We start from the raw sequence: 25,974 nt of genomic DNA, 5'->3' as shown, positions 1-25,974 counted from the left end.
TTTTTTTTTTTTTTTTTTTCTCGGAGAAGGAGAAACAGGAGACAACATGCTCAGATTGCTTTTGTCTTACCGTCCTTGTTTTCCCTTTGTATTGCCCTCAGAATAGCACAAAAAGAGCTGATATAGAAGAATATTTTTGACTCTTATTCTACTGACATCTGAGATACTTTTATCAGCAACCCACCATCGGGGCTGAAATATTATACCAGTCCTTTAAAGTGAAGGCAAAATTAATTTCAAGATGAATTGCAGTTCACTGGTATCTTAGAATTCAGTGTGAATACATCGTGTAGAAACCCTTTGTGTCATTGTTCCCTCTCAGAAGATGAAAAGGGACATTTTCTGTGTGATTTTACTTCATTTGAATTACAGTATGAAAATGATTAGGGGAGGGGAGAGAAGGAGGGTCAAAAGGGGGGGTGGGGGGGGTTACGTATTTTTTCTTTATACTTAATTTTCTCTCATCCCAGAGTTTTTATTTAATTAAAAAAGGTTAAATATTTACCTCAAAAACACATTTTGTGTGCACCACAGGACATTTTACCATAATAGAATAACAATCACGTCTCTGTATCGGGAGTTTATTCTCTAAATAAATGTGTAAAACAGAACAGAACATTATATCTGCAGACAGTACAATATGTTTCACTAGGCTACAGTTGTTCCTACCTTCAGTTTAGGAAATCCATGTAGTTAGTAGTTAAATGTGTGAAAAAACATTAAATGTGTCATACAAAGTGACAGTGACGGCTCTTATTATGACTAAAGAATGGCTGGAATAAACAGGACACATCATTTTGTTAATATTTGCAGTTGCTAATTCCCCTATTGTTCGATTGGGGTGCTTTGGGAATATTTCTATTCCATTAAAGGGGACTGATTTTACACCTCATGTGATGTCACTCGAGTCAGTGTTGGTTTGGGCTGAAGACTGGAGATGTGGAGAAATAAGTGAGTTTACCAGACCCCTCTAGCCCACTCCTCATCTCTGCTTGAGGCTAGTGGCTCCAGGTTATGTTAGCTGCGACTATATAATCCCCAAACTCCACCAGACACGACTGCACGACGCGTTCTGGCTCCGCCACGGTCCGCAGGGCTTATCGCACCCATTCAAGGTTATGCTCTAAATTCCACCAGAAGCTGGGACCCAACACAGTGCAGATCGCACTAGCAGGAAGTCAGACACAGAAACTCTTTAATTATTAATGGCAAAGTGAGTTTAAAATAATAAAAATATGGAACCCTAAGGTTTAGCCCTCCCTCCCCATCCCAGTAATTTTTCTTCTTCTCCTCCTCCCAATGCTCGGTTACAGCATATTTTAGTGTAGTTTTCCTTGAAGCTCAGGCCCTCTACTGTACCTGTTCACCATCTCCAAACCTTTCTTTTCTCAATCTGTTTTCTGGCCCTCTCTGTGTGACCGGACCCATCCAGGCACCAGGGTTGAGTTATTAATGCCCGGGGAGGCAGAGAGATGATTTCATTGCGTATTCAGGTGTGGGGATGGATGGCTTTCAGAGGCAGCCAGGGGAGTGCTGGGGAGGAGAGCCTCTGTAGAGAATAAATATACCTGTCTCCCGCTGATGCATCGGGCCACACTCACTGCAATGCAAATCAGCCTCCTCTCCTCCCCCTAACTGCCTCCAGTATTACTCACCCATTCCCACCTGGATCCCCACCAGCCAGACACTCAGTCACCCCAGACTCAGATGAGGCTTTCTGTGTGGAGTGGAAGAGCTCTCAGGTATGGGCTGTCTTCCCAGCGTGGTTTGGTCGGCATTTGTTGATGATATGACAAACCGTGCCTCATCATCATGCTACATTTCCCAGGTGACTTAACAGGTCCTGGTGTTCATTACCCATTGTGACTGCCAGATAATTAAGGGCAGAGGCTGGAGTTAACATTAAAGCAAAGGTTGGGATGGCACACACATCAGCTGTTACTGTTTTTTGTAATAAATGAGAGGCTGGTTTTGGGTCTATGTCTTGAAATTGGCTGCATTTTCAGTTGATTTCAGAATATCAGTCTCAGACAAAAAAGGAGTAGAGCTTTTTATTTCCAGGGCCTCATGAGTACACAGCTGTGTGTGTTCATCATCTCTTGCTTCTACATTTTGTCTGATTTTCTTTTTTTTTTTTGGTTGTGAACTTTTCATGTACAATTCCAAGTACTGACTAGTAGCCAGAAATCTTATGAATGTCAAAGAAAATAAGATAAAGTACAATTAGTTTTGGAGTTATTTTTCCAACTTGGATATTTTTTGTGAAAAGAATATTTGAATTTTTCAGGAACAATTTGCCTTCTTGCTGAGAGTTGGATGAGAAGAAGAATACCACTCTCACATTTGTCTGTGAAATATAATGGAGAAGACCCACTGGAGGCAAACAAATCAAAACAGCCAGATAGATCTTTTAAAGCCTGACACCTTTATGTGCAGAAACATCGGTTCAATCATTGATCGCCTCATTCAGACTAAATATATATACATCAGCACTTTACTGATAATGCTGCTTTATCTGAAGGTACCATGAAGGACTCTGCTTCAGTCAATTTGCAAGTTTCTTCACTCGCAGACTTTTTAAAGTGGAGACAAAGCAGCTTATATAATATATATTATGGTGCACTCTGTGTATATTCTTTTATGCATTTACTTTAACACTTATTTAATACTGAGTCTAGGCTTGGGTGACATGATGATACACAGTGTGAGACTATAAAAATGAGATTTTGCTATACGCTTTTTTGCTTTGATATCTCTGCTTGTGTTGTATTGTGGGCAACGTTGCAAATCAATGAGCTGGACCGATTTATGGCAATATTGGATTTTTATATTATTTTGCATTAATGCGATGAAGCATCTGTATTTGCCGAGTGTGTAACTAGGTGGATTAACGAAAAACAGACAATCCCATCTGTTATTTTTCCATAAACATTTTCTCACTTAGAGAATTATATATTGGCATTGTGATATAGAATTTAATGTACTGTGATACAGGATTTTATCTATGTTGCCAATCCCAGGTTGCATGAATCTATATTCTTGCATTTTCATGGGTCTTGTAACATTACTACCGATATTTATTGTTTTATGGCGCCAGTAAACTGTTGTCAATGGGCCCAGAATATCTCCTCATGTGCGTACTGTACCCTCTCCCAGTTATATCACTTGAGCTAATTTACACCAGTATTCTCACATACAGCTTTTTACGATCTCTGTTAGTGGCTTATATGAACATTTGGTGCTCAAACAAGTACTACTAATTTACAATCTTTACAAGTACTGCCCTGCGGACTTGGACTCCGCTGTTTCATTCTGCTCACTCACTGAATGTACTGAAATGATTAACTGCACTGTTTCACATCAAATGATTGCTTTCTATATGTAATGTCAGATTATTCTTTTTCTTTGAAATATTAGAAAAGAAAACGTGTACATTTTTAGATTGGACTCGGTGGTCTTGACTGTGGCTCTATGATTTAAAATATCACTTTAACTGTTGTTGATACTTGGTGGTAGGGGCTCAGTCACTTCTTGGATTTCATCATCTCCCTATTGTGCTGTGTTTGTTTGATTTATCCAAGTGCGAAGTTGTCAGAGGAGAGTAGTAGCACCTTAAATAAGCTTAGGCCAACATCCTTATGCTTAAAACATATGCAAATAAAAGGGATAAGCAGAGACTCTGACAATGTTCACTCTGCATAGCCGACACTCTAATTAGATAGCAAGGCAGGGGATTATACAAGTAAACAGAGGGAGGGATACCAAATCTAACACAAATGGCTACATGTGACACTAACAACTGATATGAGCGGAGAGAGACTCACAGCCTTGATTAACTGAACATATTAAACTAAGGAACATTTTTACGAATCCTCATGACTGTGGGGGCAAATTGGAGTGTCTGGTAAACAAGTTGCCACCTTCTTTTATGTCCCTATGAAATCTACTGCAGGAGCTACTGCATCCATCCTCTGACAGACCACGGCTCATCACTTCCACAGTGTAAATCTGAAGTTATTTTGGTGTGCTGTAAAGTCAGAGAGGTTATGTATTCATTTATTTATGGAGTGATCTGTGTGCTCTCAATATTAAATTTACTGTAAACAAAGAGATTAGAGTTTAAAAACAGAGCGACAAAGATCTCACCAGAGTCTGTAAATCACCTCCATCATCTTCAGTCCCTTGTCATCTCGCTCCCTCTCCATTTTGTTCCTCCTCACAGTGCAGAGCTGCATTGTATGCAGGGCACCACCACAAGCTGATCTGGCACTGCCGAGCTGTTTTAACATGTTTTCTATTGGTATTGAATCCTTGAAAAATGAGTGCCGCATTGTTTGCAAAGATCTGATTAATATGTTTTTCCATTTTGCTCCGAAGACGAGACACAGCATGTTCTTTCCCATATACCATCAAAATGCTGGCAAACTGGTTAGCAGATCAGACACACACATTGTGATGAAAACAAAAAGCCTTAGAAGTCTCACAAGCATTTTAATGAGACTGGCCCTACGATTTGCAGCAATTTGTTCCCCAGGCATTGTTACATTTAGTAATTCACAACAAATAAGATAAAATTAATGTTGATTTACGTACTAACAACAGCGTGAACAACAGACCAAACTGTGAAACATGTTTTAACCTCAGCTACACAGTCTTGGCAGTGTCTCACTTTGCACTGGCCATTGCACTAAATTATGCTGTAATTATTCAGGTAAAAAATGGCCACTGACACCCCACACACCCATTGGTCCTCCAGACAGAGGTAAGGAGGGGAGGGAGTGTGTTGATAGATGAGCTGGATCTCCCCCCTCGGTGCCGTGAGGAGATGACATTCCTGGGCAGCGCCGGCCTTGCATCCTGGCTTCCTTCTTCTGGATGATGAGACTTTTGTAGGGAGGAGTCTGCAAGCTTCATTTACCGAAGCAGCAGGGAATAATATAGTGCCAGCGTTTGGATGTGTCAGGTCCCATATCTCTGGCTGTTCTATTAGAAACAGACCCCAGTGCGGGACAATTAACCCCTGGCCTCAGCAGCAGATCTGTGCAGTAACAGCCCAGCACGGGACAATAAATCAAACCTTGAGGGAGAAACCCACACTCCCTCCCCTGCTGGTTGGCTGCTACCATCGTCCATTGGACCGAGCTTACAGGATGGTAGATACTCTCTGGTGTTATTCTATAATCACTGAAGGTGCGCGAGTGATGCAATAAGTTGGCTGTTGGCAAGGGCACCCTGAGTGTGTTTGTGCTGCAGTGCATACACCATCTGGAGAAAGTTCAACACCTTGGACCAACTGGAACACTTTAAACCAAAGAGCAACAACTTGGCACATCTTCTTTGTTATCTCATGCTGCTTTCTGGCAAGGCAAAAATAGTTTTCCTATACAGAATGGCATGGTATAAGGTTTTGTTTACCTTGATGACGTGCTGGAGGTTTTCTGGGTGTTACAAAGCACAGCAAGAGTCTATCGTCTGCAGCTCTTTATCTAAGGTAGCTCAGTGTGGCTGTTTTTTCTTCTGCTGTGTCTTCCTGTAATATTTCACCATATAGTGCCTTGTATTTCCATAACTTCCAATTTATATTGAATAACAGCACTGCTAACAAAGTTCCACAAATTCAGTATTAAAGTACATTGAATTTTCTGTAGCTGCTTCACAATAAAAGCCTCCGACCGGTTCAGTGTAAAACTAATATCAAGCAGGAGCGGGAAGCGTTCAGTTTGCATTAGCAGTAACTTAACACAGCTCTAATATGGCTGAAGGAAAGTGAGAAACACTAAAATAAGCCGGATATGTAGGACGGGAAAACAAACTTCAAACCACAGACATTCAGTTACAAGCTTCAAAAGTAATGAGAGCTTTTTCTCTAGTCGGCCACACTGAGCCAATGCATGTTTGTTTTTGGGAATGAAATTACTGTTTGGCCTTTGTTTGCCTTGGTACCAAGCTCCCAATGCCGCAGGTCAGTGCAGTGATCCCCTGCAGTCAAAGCACATGTATTAATGGCTTGATGCAGTACAGTGCATTTAAAGAATGCTGAATGGAGCATGAGAAACAACGGACAAATAAGAGAGCTGGGTTGCACCTCAATACTTTTTGAGTAGCAACCAAAATGTGTTTGTATAGTAGAGAACTGTCAAATTCCAAATGTTGGCATCAAATGCTTGGTCTGTTGCCAATTCTTTAATCAGATATTTTCTCATTCAAATCAGAAAAAAGGGAAATTTTAATCTTTAATTTATTTATCTTTTTCATGGCTGCTTTTATCAAGGACAACTTCAAACAGCGATGCATTGAAAACACATTTGTTTAGTTTTTGTAAAATGGGGTTTGCAGAAAGACATTTTATATTTTGCAAATTATGCTCTGATACATATTTGTATTGGTGCCAAAACCCAGATATAGTATTGGGACTAAAAAACAGTACCCAGCCCAATCATTGTCCTTCTTGTATCCTCCATTTTATTTTTGCCTGTGACATACCAAACCAGTCCAACAATTGCTATAAGCTGTTAATGACTAGAATCTGTGGCTGTCTTATGCATTGGTAGTAAAAAAGAGAGTAATGAATCCTCACTACAGTGAGGCTGGCATTTTTGTCTGCAGCCTGTCATATTGAGACCATTTGTTTAATGGCAGATTAGAGAAAAGAATGAGCAGCGATAAAGCGGTATACCACAGGGGTCACCTTCAGGACCTGCTCATGGTTATTCCTATCATTAGCATGTCACATCTCGTGCTGTCCGGCTCCAATTATCACTGACACAGGCTCTTGTCTTATGACTGGGCTGTTCAAACTGCCCACTGTTAGACTGTAATTCTCACACTGACGGACTAATGTAAAATATGGCAACAGATGCAGAGAGCAACGACTGAAGCACATTATTCAGGACCCAAGGGCCATTAAAGCCACAGCTATTAAATATAATTTGAAAAAATTAGCTTTTTGGTGCATGCAATAGCAGGTTGTGAGGTATTATGATAATCACTACAATCCCCAGGGTGCTCGCTTTTCCCAAATGTTATTACTATTTGTATGCTTTTGTGAATGGGTTTCGGGATATGTAGTCTTGTTTGTGAATGCTTTATGGGAGGGGTAATTCTCCTCAGGTGCAGGGGCAATTATTGCTTTTGCCAGGGTTTGTGTCCTTTTGTGTGAGTCTGAAGTAATTATAGCTCATTGCTTGATTTGTTGTCGGTCTGAGTGAATTTCTGCACATGTGAACACATTTCATTTAATAATTTGAACACAGAAACCCAAGTGTATGACATTGGATAGTGCGTTTTGACCATTGAAATCTAGCTGGAGGCCACAGGTAGTGTTGATAGTTGGCGATTGCACTGTTGAAAGCCGTTGGCTTATTGTAGCTCCTGAGTGCTGATTATGTTGAGTCTGCAATCCTACTTTTCAAACTGGAGATTCAGCATTTGGTTCAGACAGTCTGTTGTAAATTGATTGCAGTATGTTTTTCTATGGTCACTTGAAAAAACAAAAACAAAAAAACTGCTAGAAACGAGAGGGCTTTAAGTTGTCAGTTTATCAGTTGCCATAATTAATTTACAGTATATATTTATTATAGTAACAGCCTTTTGTGCCACAGCTGAGCAGCATCAGATATGTGTAAAACTGTGGTTGTAGCAGCGTTGCAGAGCCTGGTTGTCTCAGTTGTGGTGAGATGTTATAACTTTGGTCTGAAAGGGTAGAGAATGAAGACATCTTGGTTGAAGGATTTTCCTTCCAGTTTACACATGAGGCAGAATTTCAAAAGAACTAAACAACTTTTCATTCACCAAAATCATCACAAAATGTTGAATGTTGAATCAATAATAAAAATAATTGTTAGCTGCAGCCCTAGTTGAATACTGTGGATTTTTCCCTTCCTTAATGTATCTCAGCCATCTAAATCCACCTCTTTAAAACTAAACCGTAAACCCTCAAATGTTGTTTCTATCAATTTCATTGTTTTCATTTTTCCCCTTTTTTTTCAGCGGCGGGATGCACGTTCGAAGAGGATTCAGACCCTAATCTGTGTGAATTCACTCAGGGGGAAGAGGATGACTTTGATTGGCTGCTGTTTCGGACGTACAATTCACCTTACGCCAGCTCCGATCTCCTGCGGGGTGAGTGGTCCTCTCTCCTACAGTTCTGTACTTTAGTTCTGTAAAAAACCTACACTAAAACACAGCAGGTTAATTTTTTTTAAATGTGCCAGCAGTTGGTTTGTGCTTCTGTTTCTTTTTCAATTGTCTTTAATTCTGAGAAATAAATTGACTTTTGTTTGTACCAGTGTGGCTGGCATATCAAAAAAAGTGCGACTGTGTGCAAATAAGCCTTTATAGATGTCCAGCGTCCATTATGCATCAGCTTTAATGAAGCACTCACCCCCAGTTTTGTCTGCTTCCCGCTAACCCCAAGGATAATTTTATGTTAACCAGCCTCACAGGACTAATGGAAACCAGCATTTTCCTGCCATCATCCTCTCTACTGGTGGTTGCCAGAGGGAGATGGCATGCATAGTTTATAAGGCGCTCCTCCATCTCTGCATTAACAAATACCTACAGGGATCTGACAAAGAGAAGAGTGCTGTTTCAGCTTCTCAGCAGAAATATCAGTGGCAGCAGTGGGCTCTGCGGAAGTACTTCTGCTGTGGTAACTTGCAATATGATTAAGGAACGGACCATCCCTCGGGTATAACCAATCAATCCATCATATGGTAATGAGAAGTTGACCAATCCATGAGAAAAACATGCATTTCATGTTCATTGTACATTAGAGGGAGAGAAAAAAATCTACATGTCAATGGCAGCAGCAATTTTTTCCTGCCGGAAGGAATGGAGTGACATTATTTCACTGCAGAAGAGACTGCTAATGTGGAAGATATAGAGATAGATAAGCCAAGAGGAACATATGTAAAGATAACAAGATAGGACACAATCAGATACTGCAGATAATTTAAAAAGGAATAATTGTGGGCTGCAGGGAATACTCCATCCTTTTGAGAAAATATCAACTTGAGTAGCCTTTGAAGATGGTCAGAAAGTCCTCCAGGGATAAATGGTGTCATTTTTTAAAGAGATGTGATATTTATTTATAGGACTAAACCTTCATGTCCGCAGGCATCTATCCAAATAGAATTCTGAACTTGATAAATCCCAATTTTTATCCTAAACTCTTAAACCGCACCACATTCACCTCCACATCATCAGCATTCGAGTGAGAATCCGCTCGCAGCCACCAGTCGATTCGCGGCAGGCGATGGGATAATTAATACTTTTCCCTTTGGGTTTAATTAAAACTTACTGCCATGACATTTAAAGTGTTCTGGGGCCCTCAGTGGAACAGACTAGCACAGGTGGAATGAAGGAGGTACAGTAATCTTCACATGACGAGACGGCATGAGAGGCTCCAAGAATCAACTCTCGATCGATTAGCTCTGAGAACCAGGAGACAAATCCAGTCATTTGTTATCCACTCATCCTTCAGCCCGCACTAGAAGCAGCGTATTACTCATGTTCTTCGTCTGATTGGTGTCATTTTATAGTGACAGCAGTGTTCCTTCGTTAGTTTCACCATGACATTTTCAGGGTCTTATTTTAGGTGGATAAACTTACTGCAGATACTGCCACAGGAAATGTTTTCCTCTTTTTTTCCCCCTTTTCTCTGACTTAATCCCCCTGTGTTGACTTCCAGCCATGTATCACATTGGGCAGCCAAGGTGGGGGGATAACAAGAGTTTATGAGATAAGGCTATTTACATTGGACCAGTATTAACTTTGTGGGGCTGAGAAACTGGTGTCAAGGGAAGATTAGTAAACACAGCTGAGATAGCAGCAGCTTGTGGCTCCCAGGAGAAATTAGAGACTACAGTTCCCATGAAAGAGAAAATGGTTTTGCAAAAAAAGAACATCTTAATAAGAATGGCCCATTTTTTTATCATGGTCTCCTTGATTTTTGAATTAGATCGGAGATGTCTGGTTGCTACTGATAATCTTGAGTTCTCTTGCTGTTTTAATGAACAAGTCAGGCTTGCAGGATGATGACCTTGTAAAGAAGAATGTGTCTGCATGTCAAGCGTACCTCGTTCTCTGAAATGGAGATTCATCAGCTTGAAAAGTCATGGTTCTGCTGCCATATCGATTATAGTGTATGAGGGTGGCCTTAAGGAAAGGAATCTATTAAAAATTTGAACAAGCTTAAAAACAGCTTATGGCAATATATCTTGCTTTCTTTGTTCACCTTGGTAGGTGTTAGTAGTGTTTGTAGTTTTCCAATTCTTAGGGTCAAACATGGGACATGATGTCCAGACCTTTTCAGGTCTTAGACATCAACAGTGAACATTTTCACAACTTCTTCTCAGCCCAACAGAAGCAAACAGACATCTAAGATAAGATAACACCAGTGACACCATCCTCAAAATCCTATTGTAATTTAACCACTGGACAGACTAACATCATTTATCTGTATTTTTGACTGGAATAAAAGGAGCAATGTGTTGATAGCTGTCTCTGCTAACATGCAGTAGGGAGAACTCCTTTATTTGTCAGTGTAATTCCCCTTTCTTACCAAAGAGTTTGTGCACTAAGGAGCCCCAGGATTTGTCAATTTTGGGCATTCCTGTTTGTGTTTTCAGTGAACTGTGAAGATATTAGGCAAATTAGTCTGATGACAGATGACAAATCGAGATCTTTTTGTGAGAGTTACACAATTTCCGCACACAAGGAGATGAGGCATTGGCTTTGATGTGTAAAATTGACCCACTTCACCTGTTAGTTCAGTGATCGTATACGTAAGAGGTCTGAGAGGCTCTGGATTCTACCCTCCATGCGAGGTATTCGTTCTTGTGGAAGTGCCACTGAGCACACAAACCTTGCTCAGCTGTCCACCTCAGCAGCCATACAAACAGAGTCTCTTGGATGTGCAGAAATTGGGGCTTTAGTTTCCAGCTGAGTCATACAGAAATTCTCTGACAGTACTGAAATTTGAAAATATGCTACTGCTTTTTTTTTTCTCACCATGTGTTGCATGCTAATCTTGCAAATCCCCCTCTCTTCCTATCTTTTCTTGTAAATGTCTCCTGTGCTGTCCAGTGGCACACATACAGTGAAGGTAAGTTTTAAAAATAGGCTCTGCTGCAGGCTAGAATCCTGCTGCATCTGTGTATTTGTAGATCACATTGCAACAAGCTACAAAGTCAATTGATTGGTTGTTTTATTAGCTACTAGCACAATAGATCCTTAAATAAATGCCCACAGACATTTTGAATGGTCTCTAATGTTGGATGGGAAGTCAGGTCTAAGGAAGGTTACGACTTACATGAAGCATGGCTTTGAGCATTGTCGCGGGGTCAGAGCCTGGTCAATCGACACTGTTGCGGCAAGCTCAATGTAATGACCTTAACAGAGCTAATTCACGCAGTGAAACACACAGACAGTCCTCCATCTGTATCTCCTGCATCCTCTACCATGGAGGGCAATGTCATATCTCCTGGCCTTTACTATCTGTCACCTCTCACCCCTGCCTGGCCCCAGGCGCACACCACAGACCAGCTGCACATGAGTGCGTGTGTGTCATTGACAGCGACCTGAGATTCATCCGCGTCTGAAAGGATGAGGCAGAGCGAGGAGACAGATACATCTGCTGTAGGAGACGTGTTGTTATCAGGGCTGACCAGCCATCCTCACTGGTTTAATACCCTATTACACTGCCCTCCTCCACCTTTCCCTGATAGATTCCCCTGATATCTATATATATATATATATATATATATACACACACACACATATATAGTATATAGTGTAGTATATCAAGGGTCTCCATTTATTGTAGATTAAAATTTCTGTTAGTTTTGTTCTTATAACTCTGCATTTTTACACAGATAATATACTTAAAGCTTGTAAATTTGCTGCTTGACTCAAAATGGTTGCTGGAGATATTCTGGAAGTACTTTATTCTACTTTAGGAGAGGGCAAGTGCTATTTAATAAAGTCTTGTTGTATTGAATTACATAATACATATACATAAATGTATTGACTTGCTAAGATGGTAGCAGTACAATGTGTGAAAGATATCCGTCTGTAAGTATAAGACATACACCGACAGACAAACCTCTGCAAATGATTTAAGGAAAATTTGTAATTATATGTAATTGTATGTAACTGTATTTTTTCTGACCAATATCTTGCAATTTAAATTGTTTATCGTCTACAAATTAAACTACAGGCCTGTATTTCGGATTTATTTAGTATGAATCTATTTGTAATGGAATAAACACCACGTGAACAGACCAGACATTAAGCAAGTCCTTTTACATGACTTTGAACGAGACTGAACCAGAGCACGTTTAATGGTGTTGGCAGGTCCTGTGGGGCCTTCTCATGAAAGGGACCCAATGCAAATCTAGCAGGATTTGGGGGCCTAGAACACAGACATTGCCTGGAGCAGGCGGTAATAGTCAGAAGTCCAATGGGAGTAGGATTGAGAAAACAGTGGAGAGCAGGGCTCTACAGTCCACTGCTCTGCACCAAACCCAGAAAAATATTGTAATGGTGGATGTCTACTCTAAATGCAGTCATACATCATTAGCAATCAGATTATTGATTAAAATACTTGATTATATGTTAAATAATGAAAAATGATGTGTGGCTCTACTGGAGTCTATTTTAGATGATGTGGACCACTGCCTTGTGTTTTTATTTTTTCATTTGTACAGCACTTTGTAACATTATTAAGAAAAGTGCTATTATTATTATTATTATTATTATTATTATTATTATTATTATAGAAATTCAATCAATAAGTAGCCAATAATAGCCAGTAGATTCAGTTTATTAATTTGGGTGGAGTCAGATGACAATAATTGTAGATGTAGACATCTTAGAAATGTTGTGTTCATTGAAATAGATAGGGGATTTGAAAGTAATATTAATGTTACCATGACTAACTGACAGTATGAGCTGTTTTTTGTTTCTTCCTTCATAAAACAATCTTTGACCAAAAATGTGGAGACCACAGACTGCAGAAACATTTCAATCAGGCAAAAGACAGTTGTTTCTTCAACTCACAGAATTAATTAGCTGCAGCTAAGTACATCTAGAATAATTATCTAAGTTATAATTAAAATTGCACAGCTTGTGATTTTAAGGTTGCCCTAAATTGAAATTTTTTATATTAAAACAATAAATATTTCAGGACAATAGCTGGGGGACCTGTTCACCAGAAAGACTGAGCTGTCTGCACCTGTTTGGACAAAGAAATGTTTTTCACTTAAATGATGAAGTTTATTTCTGTTGTTCCTGTTTTGAAAAAAAAGAAGAAAAAAAAGAAACCTAAAATAGCGAGCAGATATATGGAGCTTGAAGTCTTGGTTGAGTACATCTTAATAAAAAGTCATGTAATGGCTTAAGCAATGTATCAGCTTCTACTGGAAAACTTGGCTTCAAGACTAAAACTGTGCAATGATGAATGAAATTAGAGATGAGATAAAGTGGTGTGTTGTTTATTTTCAGGGATGGTATTGAATATTTGGTTCATGAAGGGAGGAGGAACCTTTTAGCATTTTTTTGCTAGAGAGCATTATTTATCATTTAACTTGGGTTACAGAGGACAGTTGTTCCCTTGAAGAGAGCTGTGTCCGGTTATGAGCTGTTGATGAGTCTGAAGGGTTTTGTTCCAGCCAAACGTTCCACCAGCTGATTTGACTAATTAACACACCTTCAGTCAGAGAGGGAGGGACTAATTAGTGAAATCAGCAGCTGTAGTATTTGGTGGGAATGAAAACATGCAGTCTTCCATGGCTCAGGACCGGACACCGGTGGCTCACAGGGATAATTGCTTACGTGTCATTACTTCAAGGCAAAGAAGATCATATTTGTGTATCACCGGTGTATTATGTAAAAGTCTAAAAGCTCAGTCTCCTTTTAAAGCATCTCAGAAATGCCTGTCACTACTCAGAGGCTTTTAAAATATAACAAATTAATTGAATTGTTATTCACGGAAGCGTGCATCAGCTCCCTTTATACCCCCTCAACAAGGTAAAGAGGAATCATTAATATGAATGGTAGACGCACTTGGGGATGGCTTCCAGAGCAGACATTGCGCCGGCAGTCTCACTGGCATATACTCTGTGACCAGCTCTTTTGTTGTCGGTGTTTTGCTCACCCACACACAGACACCCAGGTGATAGGTAGGTATGGTAATGCAGCCATTTTTGGCTGTAGTTTCCGTCTAATTAGTGTCACTTTAGAGGGACAGTTAGAGGGCTTTTATGTGTAAGGTTGCCGGTTTAACAACATAATTGAGGCTCAGGAAGCACACTCGGGATTGTAGCCAAATGGACTTACTAGGTGAATCACCTTAACTCAGGGGATATGAAGTGGCCGGTCACTCGAAGCATAATGGTTCAGCTCATGAAAGAGGCCGTAAGGGTGAAAGCTGCAATTAAGCTGGAGCATCTTTGCTGCATAAATTGGGAATTGTTGATTTTGTTCACACATAATTGGCCTTGTTTGACATACTCGAAGAGCTCGAGATTTATTGTTTATCTTGCTCTTTAAACAATTTCAGCACAGTTTGTAGGGGAATGAATAGTAAAGTAAGTTGAACCGGGGGGTTATAATATTAATGTGTGAGTAGTGACGTTTTTCTCATATTTTCTGTTGAGGAAAAACTTTGCAGCTCCAATTTTAATTTATTTGAACAATTACATTTGTGTCTGTAGATTTGGAATTCACAGTCCCTAGATTATTAAATCTTTGTGAAACAATTTGGATAAACAAGAATCTACTGTCATGCTAATGGCTCTGTGAGGCTGTACTTAGACACAGCAATGATTTGAGCTAAATGCTAATGTCAGCATGCTAACATGCTCACATTGACAATGCTAATATGCTGATGTTATGCAAGTATACTTTTTACCCTATAATGTTTAAGTTGTCTGATGGTGTTACTAGATAGAAAGTCAGGGGCTCACCAAAGTTAATTCATAAAGGTCTGTACTAAAGTACTAAACTACAGTTGTCGGGACTTGTGCGTGTCAGAAGATCACCAAAGTCATGAGGATTCATCATCTGGGAACCATGAATGTCTATCCAAAATGTTGTACCAATCCATGTGGTAGATGTTGAGATATATCCCTGCTAAACTGAGTAAAACATTTGACCTGCTGTTGGCACCAGAGGAAAACGGGATCACAAAATGATCAGGATTCATGAATGTCTTAAAATGGCTTAAAACCTCATAACAATTTATCCTGGAGTTGTTAAGACATTGATCTTAAACCCAAAAACCTCATGGTGGGGCTAGAGGAAAGTCAGTAAGCTTTATCCTCTGGGGACCATGAATTCTGTGCCAATCCACGCAATAGGTGTTGAGATATTTCCATCTGGACCAAAGTGGGGACCATCTGTACAACATTGTGACCCATAGAGCTATAATATTACTTATAGTGTCTAGTGTGTGTAGAGCTAATATTGATCTGCACAGAGTTTTGGTCACAGGGATGCTTGCAAAACTGTCCAGAATCTTCCCTTAATCACTTAATCCAACTTAGGCTCTCTGTTACGTTCTTAGTAAGCAAAGGATTAACAGAGTTAAAGCATCTTTGTAAATCAAATGTGAACACTTGAATTAGACTTTTCTACTCCTGCTGGCTTTGAATGTGTTCTTCTGATATCCTCTTATTTTTTGATGATCACACATTCCCTCTTTGGTGATCATTAGATTGGATATAATATGCCTTGTATCCCTGGTGTGGATAGTTGTAGTATGTGTACATTCCCCTTCTCAAAATTCTGTTTGTATTGGCGTACCCTGGTAGCTCACCTGGTAGAGCCGACAGCCCATTTAAGGCAAGTCCTTGATGCAGCAGCCCCCGCCCCACTCGTGTCTATGTTGAGCTTGAGCTGTCCTATCAAAATAAAAGCCTAAAAAACTATATCTAAAAATAAATTATGTTTGTATATAGGCCTGCATTTAACTTTCTCATCACACATGAATTAGAAATGTGCAAATGTGCAGACAGTAAAAGTTGTGCATTTATATCTACAACAACTTATTCATAAACCTATTCCGGGCTACATTACTTTTAGCAGAGGGAAAAGTGTCTCTGATCTTTTGTGAGTACTTGAACACAGACAGATGAGATGTCAGAACAAGATGTTTGCAGATTTGTTACTTTGATAATGTTTCATTAATTTAAAATATGTTCACACTTTTGACAGCTCTCATGGCTCATCTTTGCTCAAAGCAGAACAGTTAAGGATGGTAGCCCCAATCTACACTTATTTTCATACTATCAACCTTTTTTTTGTTGCAATTAATCACGAACTGAACAACTTAGAATAAAAATGGTCATTGATTGATCACTGCTTAATCTTGAAAACAGTTTTTGGCCTAAACATCAGCAATCCTTGACCATGTAGTATCTCATTTCCTTTATATGCTTGATGCGTTTTATGCCTAGGAAATAAACTTTGCTGTCAGTAAACACTTGACTTAAGGACTGAAGGTAGTTTGCTGTTTTGCTTCATGGTTGCCTGTGGGTTGGATGTGACTACAGCAGTAGTCTTTTTAAACTTTAAACTTTTTACTTATGCAGTGCCGTCAAGTATTTATGTTGCTGAAATGATGTTGCTGGGTCATTGTGATGTGCTGGATTCTGTTGTCAGGCTGTTTCTTAAGTATGTTTTTACTTATTTTCTGCAGTGTTATCACTGTACAGCACCTTTAAATTGATTCTGTAAAGATTGTGCCCCATAAATAAATGTAAACTTTGAAACATAAAACAGATGCCTTTTGCATGCAGCTCTGCAATTAAAGATTAGCCACAGGGTGTGTATCAGTACATGAAGGTTTAATAAACAAAAATTACCCAACTAATGAGTCAACACACACATACTGTAGCAGAATAGTCAGCTGCCAGGGCTTTGTGCACTCATAGGAATTATGTTCATATTGGATGGTTTCGCGGTGCACATTTTATATCCAATCTCAACAGTTAGTGCAAATGAATGCAAGATGTACACCGATCAGCCATAACATTATGACCACTGACACTGGTAAAGTGAATAACACTGATTATCTGGATATCATGGTTGCCCCATGTTGTGCGATCCAACAGACGAGCTACTGTAGCTCTAACAGCTGAAAAAGTTAATGCTGGTTCTGATAGAAAGGTGTCAGAACACACAGTGCATCACAGTTTGTTGGTATGGGGGACATTATGACCACCAGGGTGCCCAGGTGCTTATAATGTTATGGCTGATCAGTGTAGTGCATTTATGTGTTTATGTAGTGTGATGAGAATATACAAAAATGATGGTGGATGAGCAGATAACATGTTTGAATTTGAAATAATGGATTCCAAGCCAAAAATAACATTGACTTTTCTAAATTCTTAGCCCTGTTGACAAAAAACTACAAACAAGTAGATGTAGTTGCAAAATTAAAAGGCATTTTCATGGACTTGAGTCAAAGGTATATCTGTTTGCTTGATAACAATAAGAAAACCCTTTTTTATTGAAGATAATTTAGTAATTTGCAGAATATCAACAACTTTATTTTTAGCAGGTTGATTTTGCTAATTAAAAATCTGCTGCTTCAGCACTGGTTTACTGCACATGCCGGACTTTGCTGACAATGATAACGTGGTGCAATTAACCAAATGGAAACATCCATATGGTGCAGAAAGAAAACAGGAAAAAGGCATTTAAGGGCATGTAAGGGAGAGAAGAGCGTATCAGCTGCAAGAGGGTATATACCCATGTGGAAGCTTTATTAACAGACACACAGAAAATATTACTTAAAACAATGCTAATGTTAATGTCACCTATGTCAAAGTGCTGTAGTTTTTTAATGAAAAAGTTCAAAACTTGAGTCAACCCAGTTTATTAAAATTCTAGACAGAAACAGGCCCTTATAACACAAAACTCATTTCGCTATGGCATCTGAACGTTGCACTTATTATTGCCAACTTGCTGACTTGCTGTCTGAATGGCATTATTCTTCAGCATATGCTGTATTTTCATTGTTAGGCTGACTGCTTTTCTAAGGGGAAATAAAATGTTGGAGTGTTCTCCTGTGGGAGTGTGAAGTAACAAACATCTACTTATAAATGCAGTGCCCTGTGTCCCTCGGGGACCCTAATTCATACTTCAGAGGTCCCGCTGGGAAAACAGGTTATGCCTTGAAGGATTCACAAAATGGCTTCAGCTGTGCAACAGCTCTTCCACAGCATCTATATAACCATGCACCCTCACACTTAGAATTTCATAACCATAAAGCGTCTGATAACAATTCTGTCTGATATATAAAAATATTTATAAGGCTGTGTTTTAAAAACATATATCTTAAAATCATCTAAAAAGTAATTATCTGCTCCATATTTATATCAGCTGTCCCTGTGGCTGAGTAGGTAATAGATGTATCGTTTAGGAGTGAAACTGCAGTATGTGCTAGTAGTGGTAGTATCTTTACCATAATCAGGGGTGAGAAGAGCTAGATAATGGCAAAGATAAACATCCCTGTAAATGGCATAAGCCGAATTTGTATGCAGTCATTGATCCTCTGCTGTGAGACTTAATGATTTCAGTGCATTTTCTCTGCAGACGTAGTGGGTGGCAATCCAGTTGCCAGGAGGGGTTCTGAGTGTAGGTTATTTCATCTCCATTTGTTGGAATAACATTGATTTCAGACGTAGGATCCTCTTGAGTTGGCATCTGGTTTGAGACTCATGAAGCACCAAGAGTGTCCTTCAGGGAATAAAGAGTGGGGACAAAACATTTTATTCTTCTTCCTCATGTTCCCTCTTAATCTCTCATCCAGTCCTGCTATTCTCATTCACACACTTCCTCTCAGGTGCAATTTAATTCAGCAGTGTTACCATAATAACTCTTGTCGTGCACAACACTCTGTCAGTAATTGATATGTAGGCGCTGCTTCTGGGTGGAGCCATTTGCATTAAATCGTGTTAACTGATATGATAATGAATGTGAAAGGCCTGATGCAAGCAGAATGGCTAACTGGAGATGGATGGCTATTTGAATTATACACAATAAGTAATATATTATATCAGGTCTCAGGGGTCCACGGCTCTGTCTGCATTTGTTGCCTGTCTTTTACTGGGATTGGCCCGGCTGCCTGGATATAAATAGTCTATATCACATCTGGCATCTCCTTCTTTATCTTCCTACCATCCTCATTCTCCTTACTGTTCTTAATATGTGATGGAGAGAGTGCTAGAAATATGTGGAAATAGATGGTAGAAGTGAGACTGAATAAAACATACTCTGGGATGTGTTAGGAGGGGGATATTTTCGGCATTATTATAACAGCGGTATCTGTTAAGTGAATAAGTGTCTGTTAGGTCTATGTGCCAATCTGTTTAGTATTCTGTCCATCTCTCTGCTTTTTACCAGAGTGCAGCCAATTAGCTTCTCAAGCTTCACCAAACTTTATTATTCTCCATTAACACATATGAAAGGCGTATTGCCATTCAAATGAGTTATTACTTTATGAAGGGCTTGGATGAAGAAGGGACACCACAGAAGACTAAAACAAAGATAAATTAGCTGCAGCTTTTTAATATTTGGATAAATCTTTTTGCTCAAAACATCATCGTTCTTAAATCATAAGTATTCCAAGGTTTGATTCAGCAGCTTCTGAAATGAGATAAGTTCGTTTTGAGGAGTACCTTGTGTGCTGTTTTTGCATCTGTAGGATTTCTACATTCGATTCCTCTTTCACAGTCCCAGTCATTAAAGTTTTACTGCCTCCATCAAATCTTTTCAGTACCTCCTACCTTCAGTAATATTGACTGCAATTACAAAGTGTGAATGGTGTAAAACAGCGACTGTCTTTTGCGATCATGTTCAAAATGTGGATAGCCACAGCTTGAAGCTTCACAATTGCTCTGGAAAAAAAAATAGTGAGAATATTTGTAGCATAACAAAAAACATCAGAGACGCAGGCGAGGTAACTCGATCGTGGCATCCTGGTCTGCCCGCTTTCTCTGTGTTGTTTGTAATCGCAGTGAAGAGCCTGTCCCTCTAAGGAACACTCCCAGGTTGTTACAGCTAATGACTGCTGGGGGTTCTCCACTAGGAGCTGTCTGACAGCATTTGCTCAGATATTAATATCAGACAACGGGAACGAGGACAATGGCACGTGTTGTAAATTGGTGCCACACAAACGCAACACATGCATGAATAAACTTGGCACGGGCACTGGGATGCACACCATCATAGAGTATGATGACTTATGTTTTGCATATACAGTAATTGATTTATGTAGGGAAACATTCTCGGAGAGTCAGCTGTTTTGCCCCCATGTCAGTTTATGTGAGTTTTGCGGCAATGTCATAAAGTGAAATCTGAAAGCTCTGCATCAGTTTTATTGTGACAGTACAATTATGAAGTTCCAGCTCCCACTGCTATGTGGGCTGCTTCCTTGTCACCTTGCTAAGGGCCTCGATCTCTAAAGGGAGCAATAGAAAAAGCCATAATCATAACTTCAGTGGAAACTCATATTCTTTTATACGCTTTGCTTGTAATGTTTTTCATTGCAGAGAAAACAGGGAATTTCAGAATCCAACTTGTGGGAAACATAACGTTTCAAAGTCTTTCTCATGACTCCTGCAGGGAGGCAAAGCCGCTCTTCTCATCTTCTGATGTGTTCTCTTTGAGGTGGCAGGGACAGTCTGTGGTACTCAGCTGGATGTCCTTTACATGGCTGCAAAGCTCTCACAAACAGCTGCGGGATTTGCACATCGCTTAACCTAATTTATTTGAGGCCTCTTTGGGAGCAGAGGAGTCGTCCCAGCCCAGGGTCACATGCACCTATTTTTACACACACGTACACACACACACACACAACACACATACACATATTCACACACATTTTTCATTACATCAAGTCTCAGGCTGTCCTCAAACTGCACATTTGCACCTGTATCTCTGCTCTTCCACAGCTTATCTCTCACTCTCTGCTCCTTTTTTTCTTTTTTTTAATATTCCATCCCCAAACTCTTTGAGTTTTATTTCACACCCAGCTGTAGCATGATATTTAGAAGGAGATGACATAGCAGGTCTGTTCTTGAGCTCTGGTTGGTGCATTATAAATGCCTACTCGCACAGACCTGCGAGTGCTAGACTAAGATCTCGGCTGCAATTCTCCAGAGAAGTAAGCTGTGTGTGGCAGGGCAGGAGTAGCCGAACACCAGCTACTGTTATTCCAACCTAATGCTCATCAATGCTGTAGGCATGCATGCCTCTGGGTGGGAGGGTGTCATTTTTTATTTACTTAAATGTCTGCTAGTACGTCATTCCTGACTACAGTACACTGCAATGTGTACCTACTCAGTTGAACTTCTGGTGCTCTGCAGTCAGACGATCCCTCACTTTACTCTAGTTACTGTCTCCTCATAATCCTGTCCTCTCTTAGCCTGTGTCAAAATTTTTTTTTTTAAAAACACACACAAAGCCAAACTTGCTACAGAAAACAGCCAATTAGAGAGTAATCTAACGATGCACAACAATTTCTGCAATGCACTGGCCCGTCTTTTTTAATTGAATTAGGAGAGGAGCAAAATAAAGCAGATATTCCCTCCACATTTCTCGGAGCTTGATTACAGAAAGCACAGACTGTTCAAAATTCCAGCGGCTGGGTCAGTGTTGTGCTATTTCCTGCTACGATTAGAGGACCAGATAACCAAGATTTATTAGCCAAACATCCCGACAATTAATTAGGAAGCGGGGCTAGACTAATCCTGTTTCCACGGGCTTTAGCGGGTCGAACCTTCTTACGCTACCAAGAGGAGCAGAGCAACACTTCAAAGGCGAATGAGGAAAGGCTTAAATCAGCTCCCACATATAAGTGTGTGTGTTGGTACAGTATAATTACTGTATCTGGTGCCTGTGTTTGCGAGTGCATGTGTGTGTATATACAGTGGGTGTTAGAATAATACCCTGCAGGAGATATTATTAATGTATATTTGTGTGTATTGATGGACACATGCCTGGTTGTTTACAGTGGCAGGGTGCAGCTGTAAATCCCCCCTCTGACGTCTTAAGCGTGGAGGTTTAGCCCACTCCCCAGTTCAAAGGCTCGTCTCTAATGCGGCTGGCTTTTGGGCTCGCCCCTTTTTCTTTCTTTTTTTTTTCTTCTTCCCCCTACGGCTCTGCTCGTCTTCATCTCATGGAGACCTCATGCCCTGGGAGGCTTGGCAGGTCGCAGTGCCACACAGGAATGTACAGTCTGCTCTCTTTGTTCTGGGCACACTTGGCATTTGGTCTCGTAAGACCTCCGGCTCTTACACACACCAGCAAGCAGATGGTTCAGAAGCTTTGTTTTGGTCATTAGTAAGCCATCTACTTTGGGACTGGTGCTATTTTTTTATTATATATATTAAAAAGTCAAGCAAAAGCTGTGACAGAATTAAGCTGAAGGATCACTGAAAGACTGGGCAGAAAATTGCACAGAATCTGTGGTAGGATCACGACTGAGAGCAATTTAACTGAGGGATATTTGTCAAGGCTGTGTTATTGTATAGTCATAGCTTATTATGCACTGAGTGGAAGTAAAGTGATACCTGAACATATGGTGCAAAACCCTTGAGGAAATATGATTCTGCTGTCTGTCATTGTGACCCACAAAGGTTGATGGGCAAATCACAGGCATGTGTGCCAAATATCTGCCTCCCCCCACTCACTGAAAATAGGCACATAAAGCTTTTAGAAAACTTATGTCTACATGACATAAGTGGGCACATCCCCAGGTCTGTCTCTGTCAGGTACATTAATTGCAAAATAGGCCTGTGTTGCACCAGATTGGACCACACAGAATCATTCTCCCTCCACCATCTCTCTAAATATAAATAAGCCTTTGGTTAGTGTTAGACTCTCACTCACTGAGAGACTTGAGTGAATTAATTATACATTTTGAATAAACAGTTCGACTCCGCTGCTCTCACATGACATTTTAATTTTAATTTTGTCTTCGTCTTGCAAGTAGAACGTCTAAAGATTAGATTTATATTCATGAAAATATGTTAAAACAATAAATGTCTCTATGACATTTACAAAATCATACAGATATGTCCAGGTGATGCGACGGTGAAATACTGCATCTTGAGAATATTATAACGTTTCTCTCATTCACTCGGAATGAATGCACTGCTTGAAATACTGTAGTAGTAGATAGGTTGATCAATGTCTTGGAGAAGTCCCAGAAATGTCCTTGTGGTGAGGAAAGTCCACAGTGGACTGTGGTTGTAGTGTGCAGGTGTGCATAAGGGGCAGTAAATAAGCATACATGTGTGAGCATGTACTTAAAATAGCACATGCATGCTCAGCAAACCTCCTCTGGATAAATAGGGGTTAAAAACAAACTCTTTGAGCACCAGGTATATCTCAGCCTGTACACCGGTTCAAACCTGTGAAACTAAGGTATTCATGGCATAACAAAGTTATTTCTAAGCACTATCTTGGCTGCATACACTGTAGAGTCAGCCGGTGGATCCTTCGGTCTCTGTCCATCTGGCTCTATTGTTGATTGCAGACAGACTGGCTGATGAGCGCAGCCTGGATGTAGAGGCAGAAATAGGGCCCTGAGCTCGCAGGAGCTCCCTTAGGCTGGGTCTTGGCAGGGCTTTTCAGAGCTGCTCTCTTGCAAACTCACTAAAAGCGAGCACAGCGGTCTCCACAGTTGCCTAATGGCCATGCTGCTGCTCTTCAGAGTTTGGCAGTTGACAGTTTCTGATCCTTTTTAAGCAAGAGATAAAGCCCTGGCAGACAACGAGAGCTAGAGACTGAGTTGTCCGTAGAGATTTAAAAACTAGGAGAGTTTTAAAAAAAAAAAAAAAGGTTTTGTGTGCTGTGATTTATTGATTATTCTAAAGTTAGCTTTGTGAAAACAGTGTTTTTCCAGAAATGCTGGAGATGGCTATACCGACATTCTGTAAATTTATCACTTTGCGAAGTTGGCGTGCAGGAAATTCCCACATGGCTTGCCTTACAACAGGAAACAAATCCACAGAATACTAAGAGGAAGAGGGAATGTAATATACTTGTACTGAGAAGTTCTTATTCCTCTACAGACCATTTATAAGGACACACTGTATCATCAAAATGCAAGTAAATAACTCTTTGTTCCGTCTCCCAGTCCGAGAGGCTAGTGCTGCACTGGAGGGCAGACATCCCAATACTGGACCCTGCCTAGCCTATCATCTGTGACCAGCTTTAATTAATTCCCTCAAGGTACATAGATACAAGAGAAAGAAATGGAGAATACAACTGGAAAACAGAATTTAATCTTGGGAGAGGAATATGAAAAAAAAGGAAGGAAGGAAAGCAAGAGGGCAACAGATTACAAACAGTGAAGGGAGGAGAAAGCGAGAGAGTAACGAGGACTATCGAGCTCAAATTTGTTTTCCTTGTGTCTGTTTTAATCGCTCTTCGTTGTATTTAGTGTGCATAGTTGCGTACCTAAGGCAGTGTGTTGAAAACAAAGGCTCAGTGAGTACTTGACTGTGCTGCTTTGCTGCCTTACTGCATTTCTGTCTTTTTCTGGGGGTTTTTCTGAATGTTTTTTCTTCCTCTCTCACAGTCTCGTTGTCAGGACGAGGATGTCACACCACAGACAGGCACCACAAAGAGGGCCAGAAAAAATAAAAAAATAAAAAATCCACTCTGCTCTTAGCCAGCAGAGGTAGTAATCGATGGGACGTTAAAGAAAAACAGAAGAAGGAAAGCACACTTTATGCCAAGCTTTGGGAGGGAGAAACCACTTTCATGTTAGAAAAAAGTGTCTCGACTGGCTCTGCTTTTCTGTTGTATACAGATGAGATTTTTCAGCAGTGGAGGATAGTGATATGTGATATAGGAGCAAATGTAGAATCTATTGTCTTAAACATGGTGGTGTAATTAGTTGTTACAGTTTCCATAGTATTTGCTATGTTGCTGCAGAACCATCGAGACACACAGCAGGTGTTTGTTTTCAAACAACAGGCATTTCTCATCAAGTGACAACCACAGTCACTGAGCAGTGCTTATGGCACTTTGCTGCATTCATTCATTTGCATAAAATATCTCGAGAATTGAATTCCTCACTATCTGCATATGCAGGGACAAATATTCCAGCTGGCTATCAATGGCTGCTGTTAACTGGCAGCTCTGTGACTTCACTGGTTAATGCTGTCGTTTCACAGTAAGAGTTCAAACCTGTGCGTTTTCATTTTCTATCACCGTTATATCCCACAACAAAAGACATTTCAGCAGGCAAGAAAGAGATGTCAGTGTATATTTTGTGAAAATGGGTATTATCAGCCGGATCACAATTTTTAAAATCTATTTTAAAATAAAGAACGATATGTGTTCTTGAGTGCAACCATAACTAATCTTACAGTTGCTAATTCATTATCATGGCCTCCAGTGAAAAAAATCAGTTACAGCTTTGGACTCTGGCAAGATGTGTTTTTGTACTGTAATTGCCTTCTCCTATATTACAGTTGAATAGAATTCTGATTGTGGAGTTCACTGCAATGAAAAATAGACTGAAAAAAAAGTTTAACATTCGAATGTTTATAGGGACTACTTTTAGGAGAAACTTTTTCTAACGAAAATGGTTGATGATGAGGTCTGTGGATCATCAAGAGTAACCTTTGAGATTGTTTTTGGAAAGAGATGTCAGCTAAAAGCAGCTAGGTGTCATGTTGATTGGAGGGATTGTATCTGATTGATGCTTGAGAAAGAAACCTCCAGCTGTAGACCTTTTTAATACTGCAGACATTTTGAGTTCAGTAAGAAAAGCACAGGTGTCTAATAACATTCAAAATGATCAAACAACATTTAAGATTTTGTGCTGCTGGATGTTTTTTTTGTTTGTTTTTTTTTACCCTTGTTCCAGTAAAATGTGGAGGGAGATAAACTAAGAGGTTTGATGTTTAATTTATCCAGAATTCATAGCAAAATATTCCTACTTAA

The 25,974-nt window shown here is 39.9% G+C and overlaps 1 protein-coding gene across 2 annotated transcripts in view; it reads left to right on the top strand.

Annotated features, from left to right (window-relative positions):
• Positions 1–25,974, top strand: part of ptprub (protein tyrosine phosphatase receptor type Ub) — a 144,755-nt gene that overhangs the window by 36,342 nt on the left and 82,439 nt on the right. For both annotated transcript variants that reach the window (XM_035672501.1, XM_035672500.1), the window contains exon 2: positions 7,990–8,121. In XM_035672501.1, the coding sequence (XP_035528394.1) occupies positions 7,990–8,121 (132 nt within the window). The remainder of the gene's footprint in view (positions 1–7,989; positions 8,122–25,974) is intronic.

Source organism: Morone saxatilis, unplaced genomic scaffold, assembly GCF_004916995.1.
Source record: "Morone saxatilis isolate NCDOM2014 unplaced genomic scaffold, NCSU_SB_2.0 Contig24, whole genome shotgun sequence".
Classification (NCBI taxonomy): Eukaryota; Metazoa; Chordata; class Actinopteri; family Moronidae; genus Morone; species Morone saxatilis.
The sequence above is the reverse complement of the archived record's forward strand: the minus strand, read 5'-3'. Positions and strand labels throughout refer to the sequence as shown.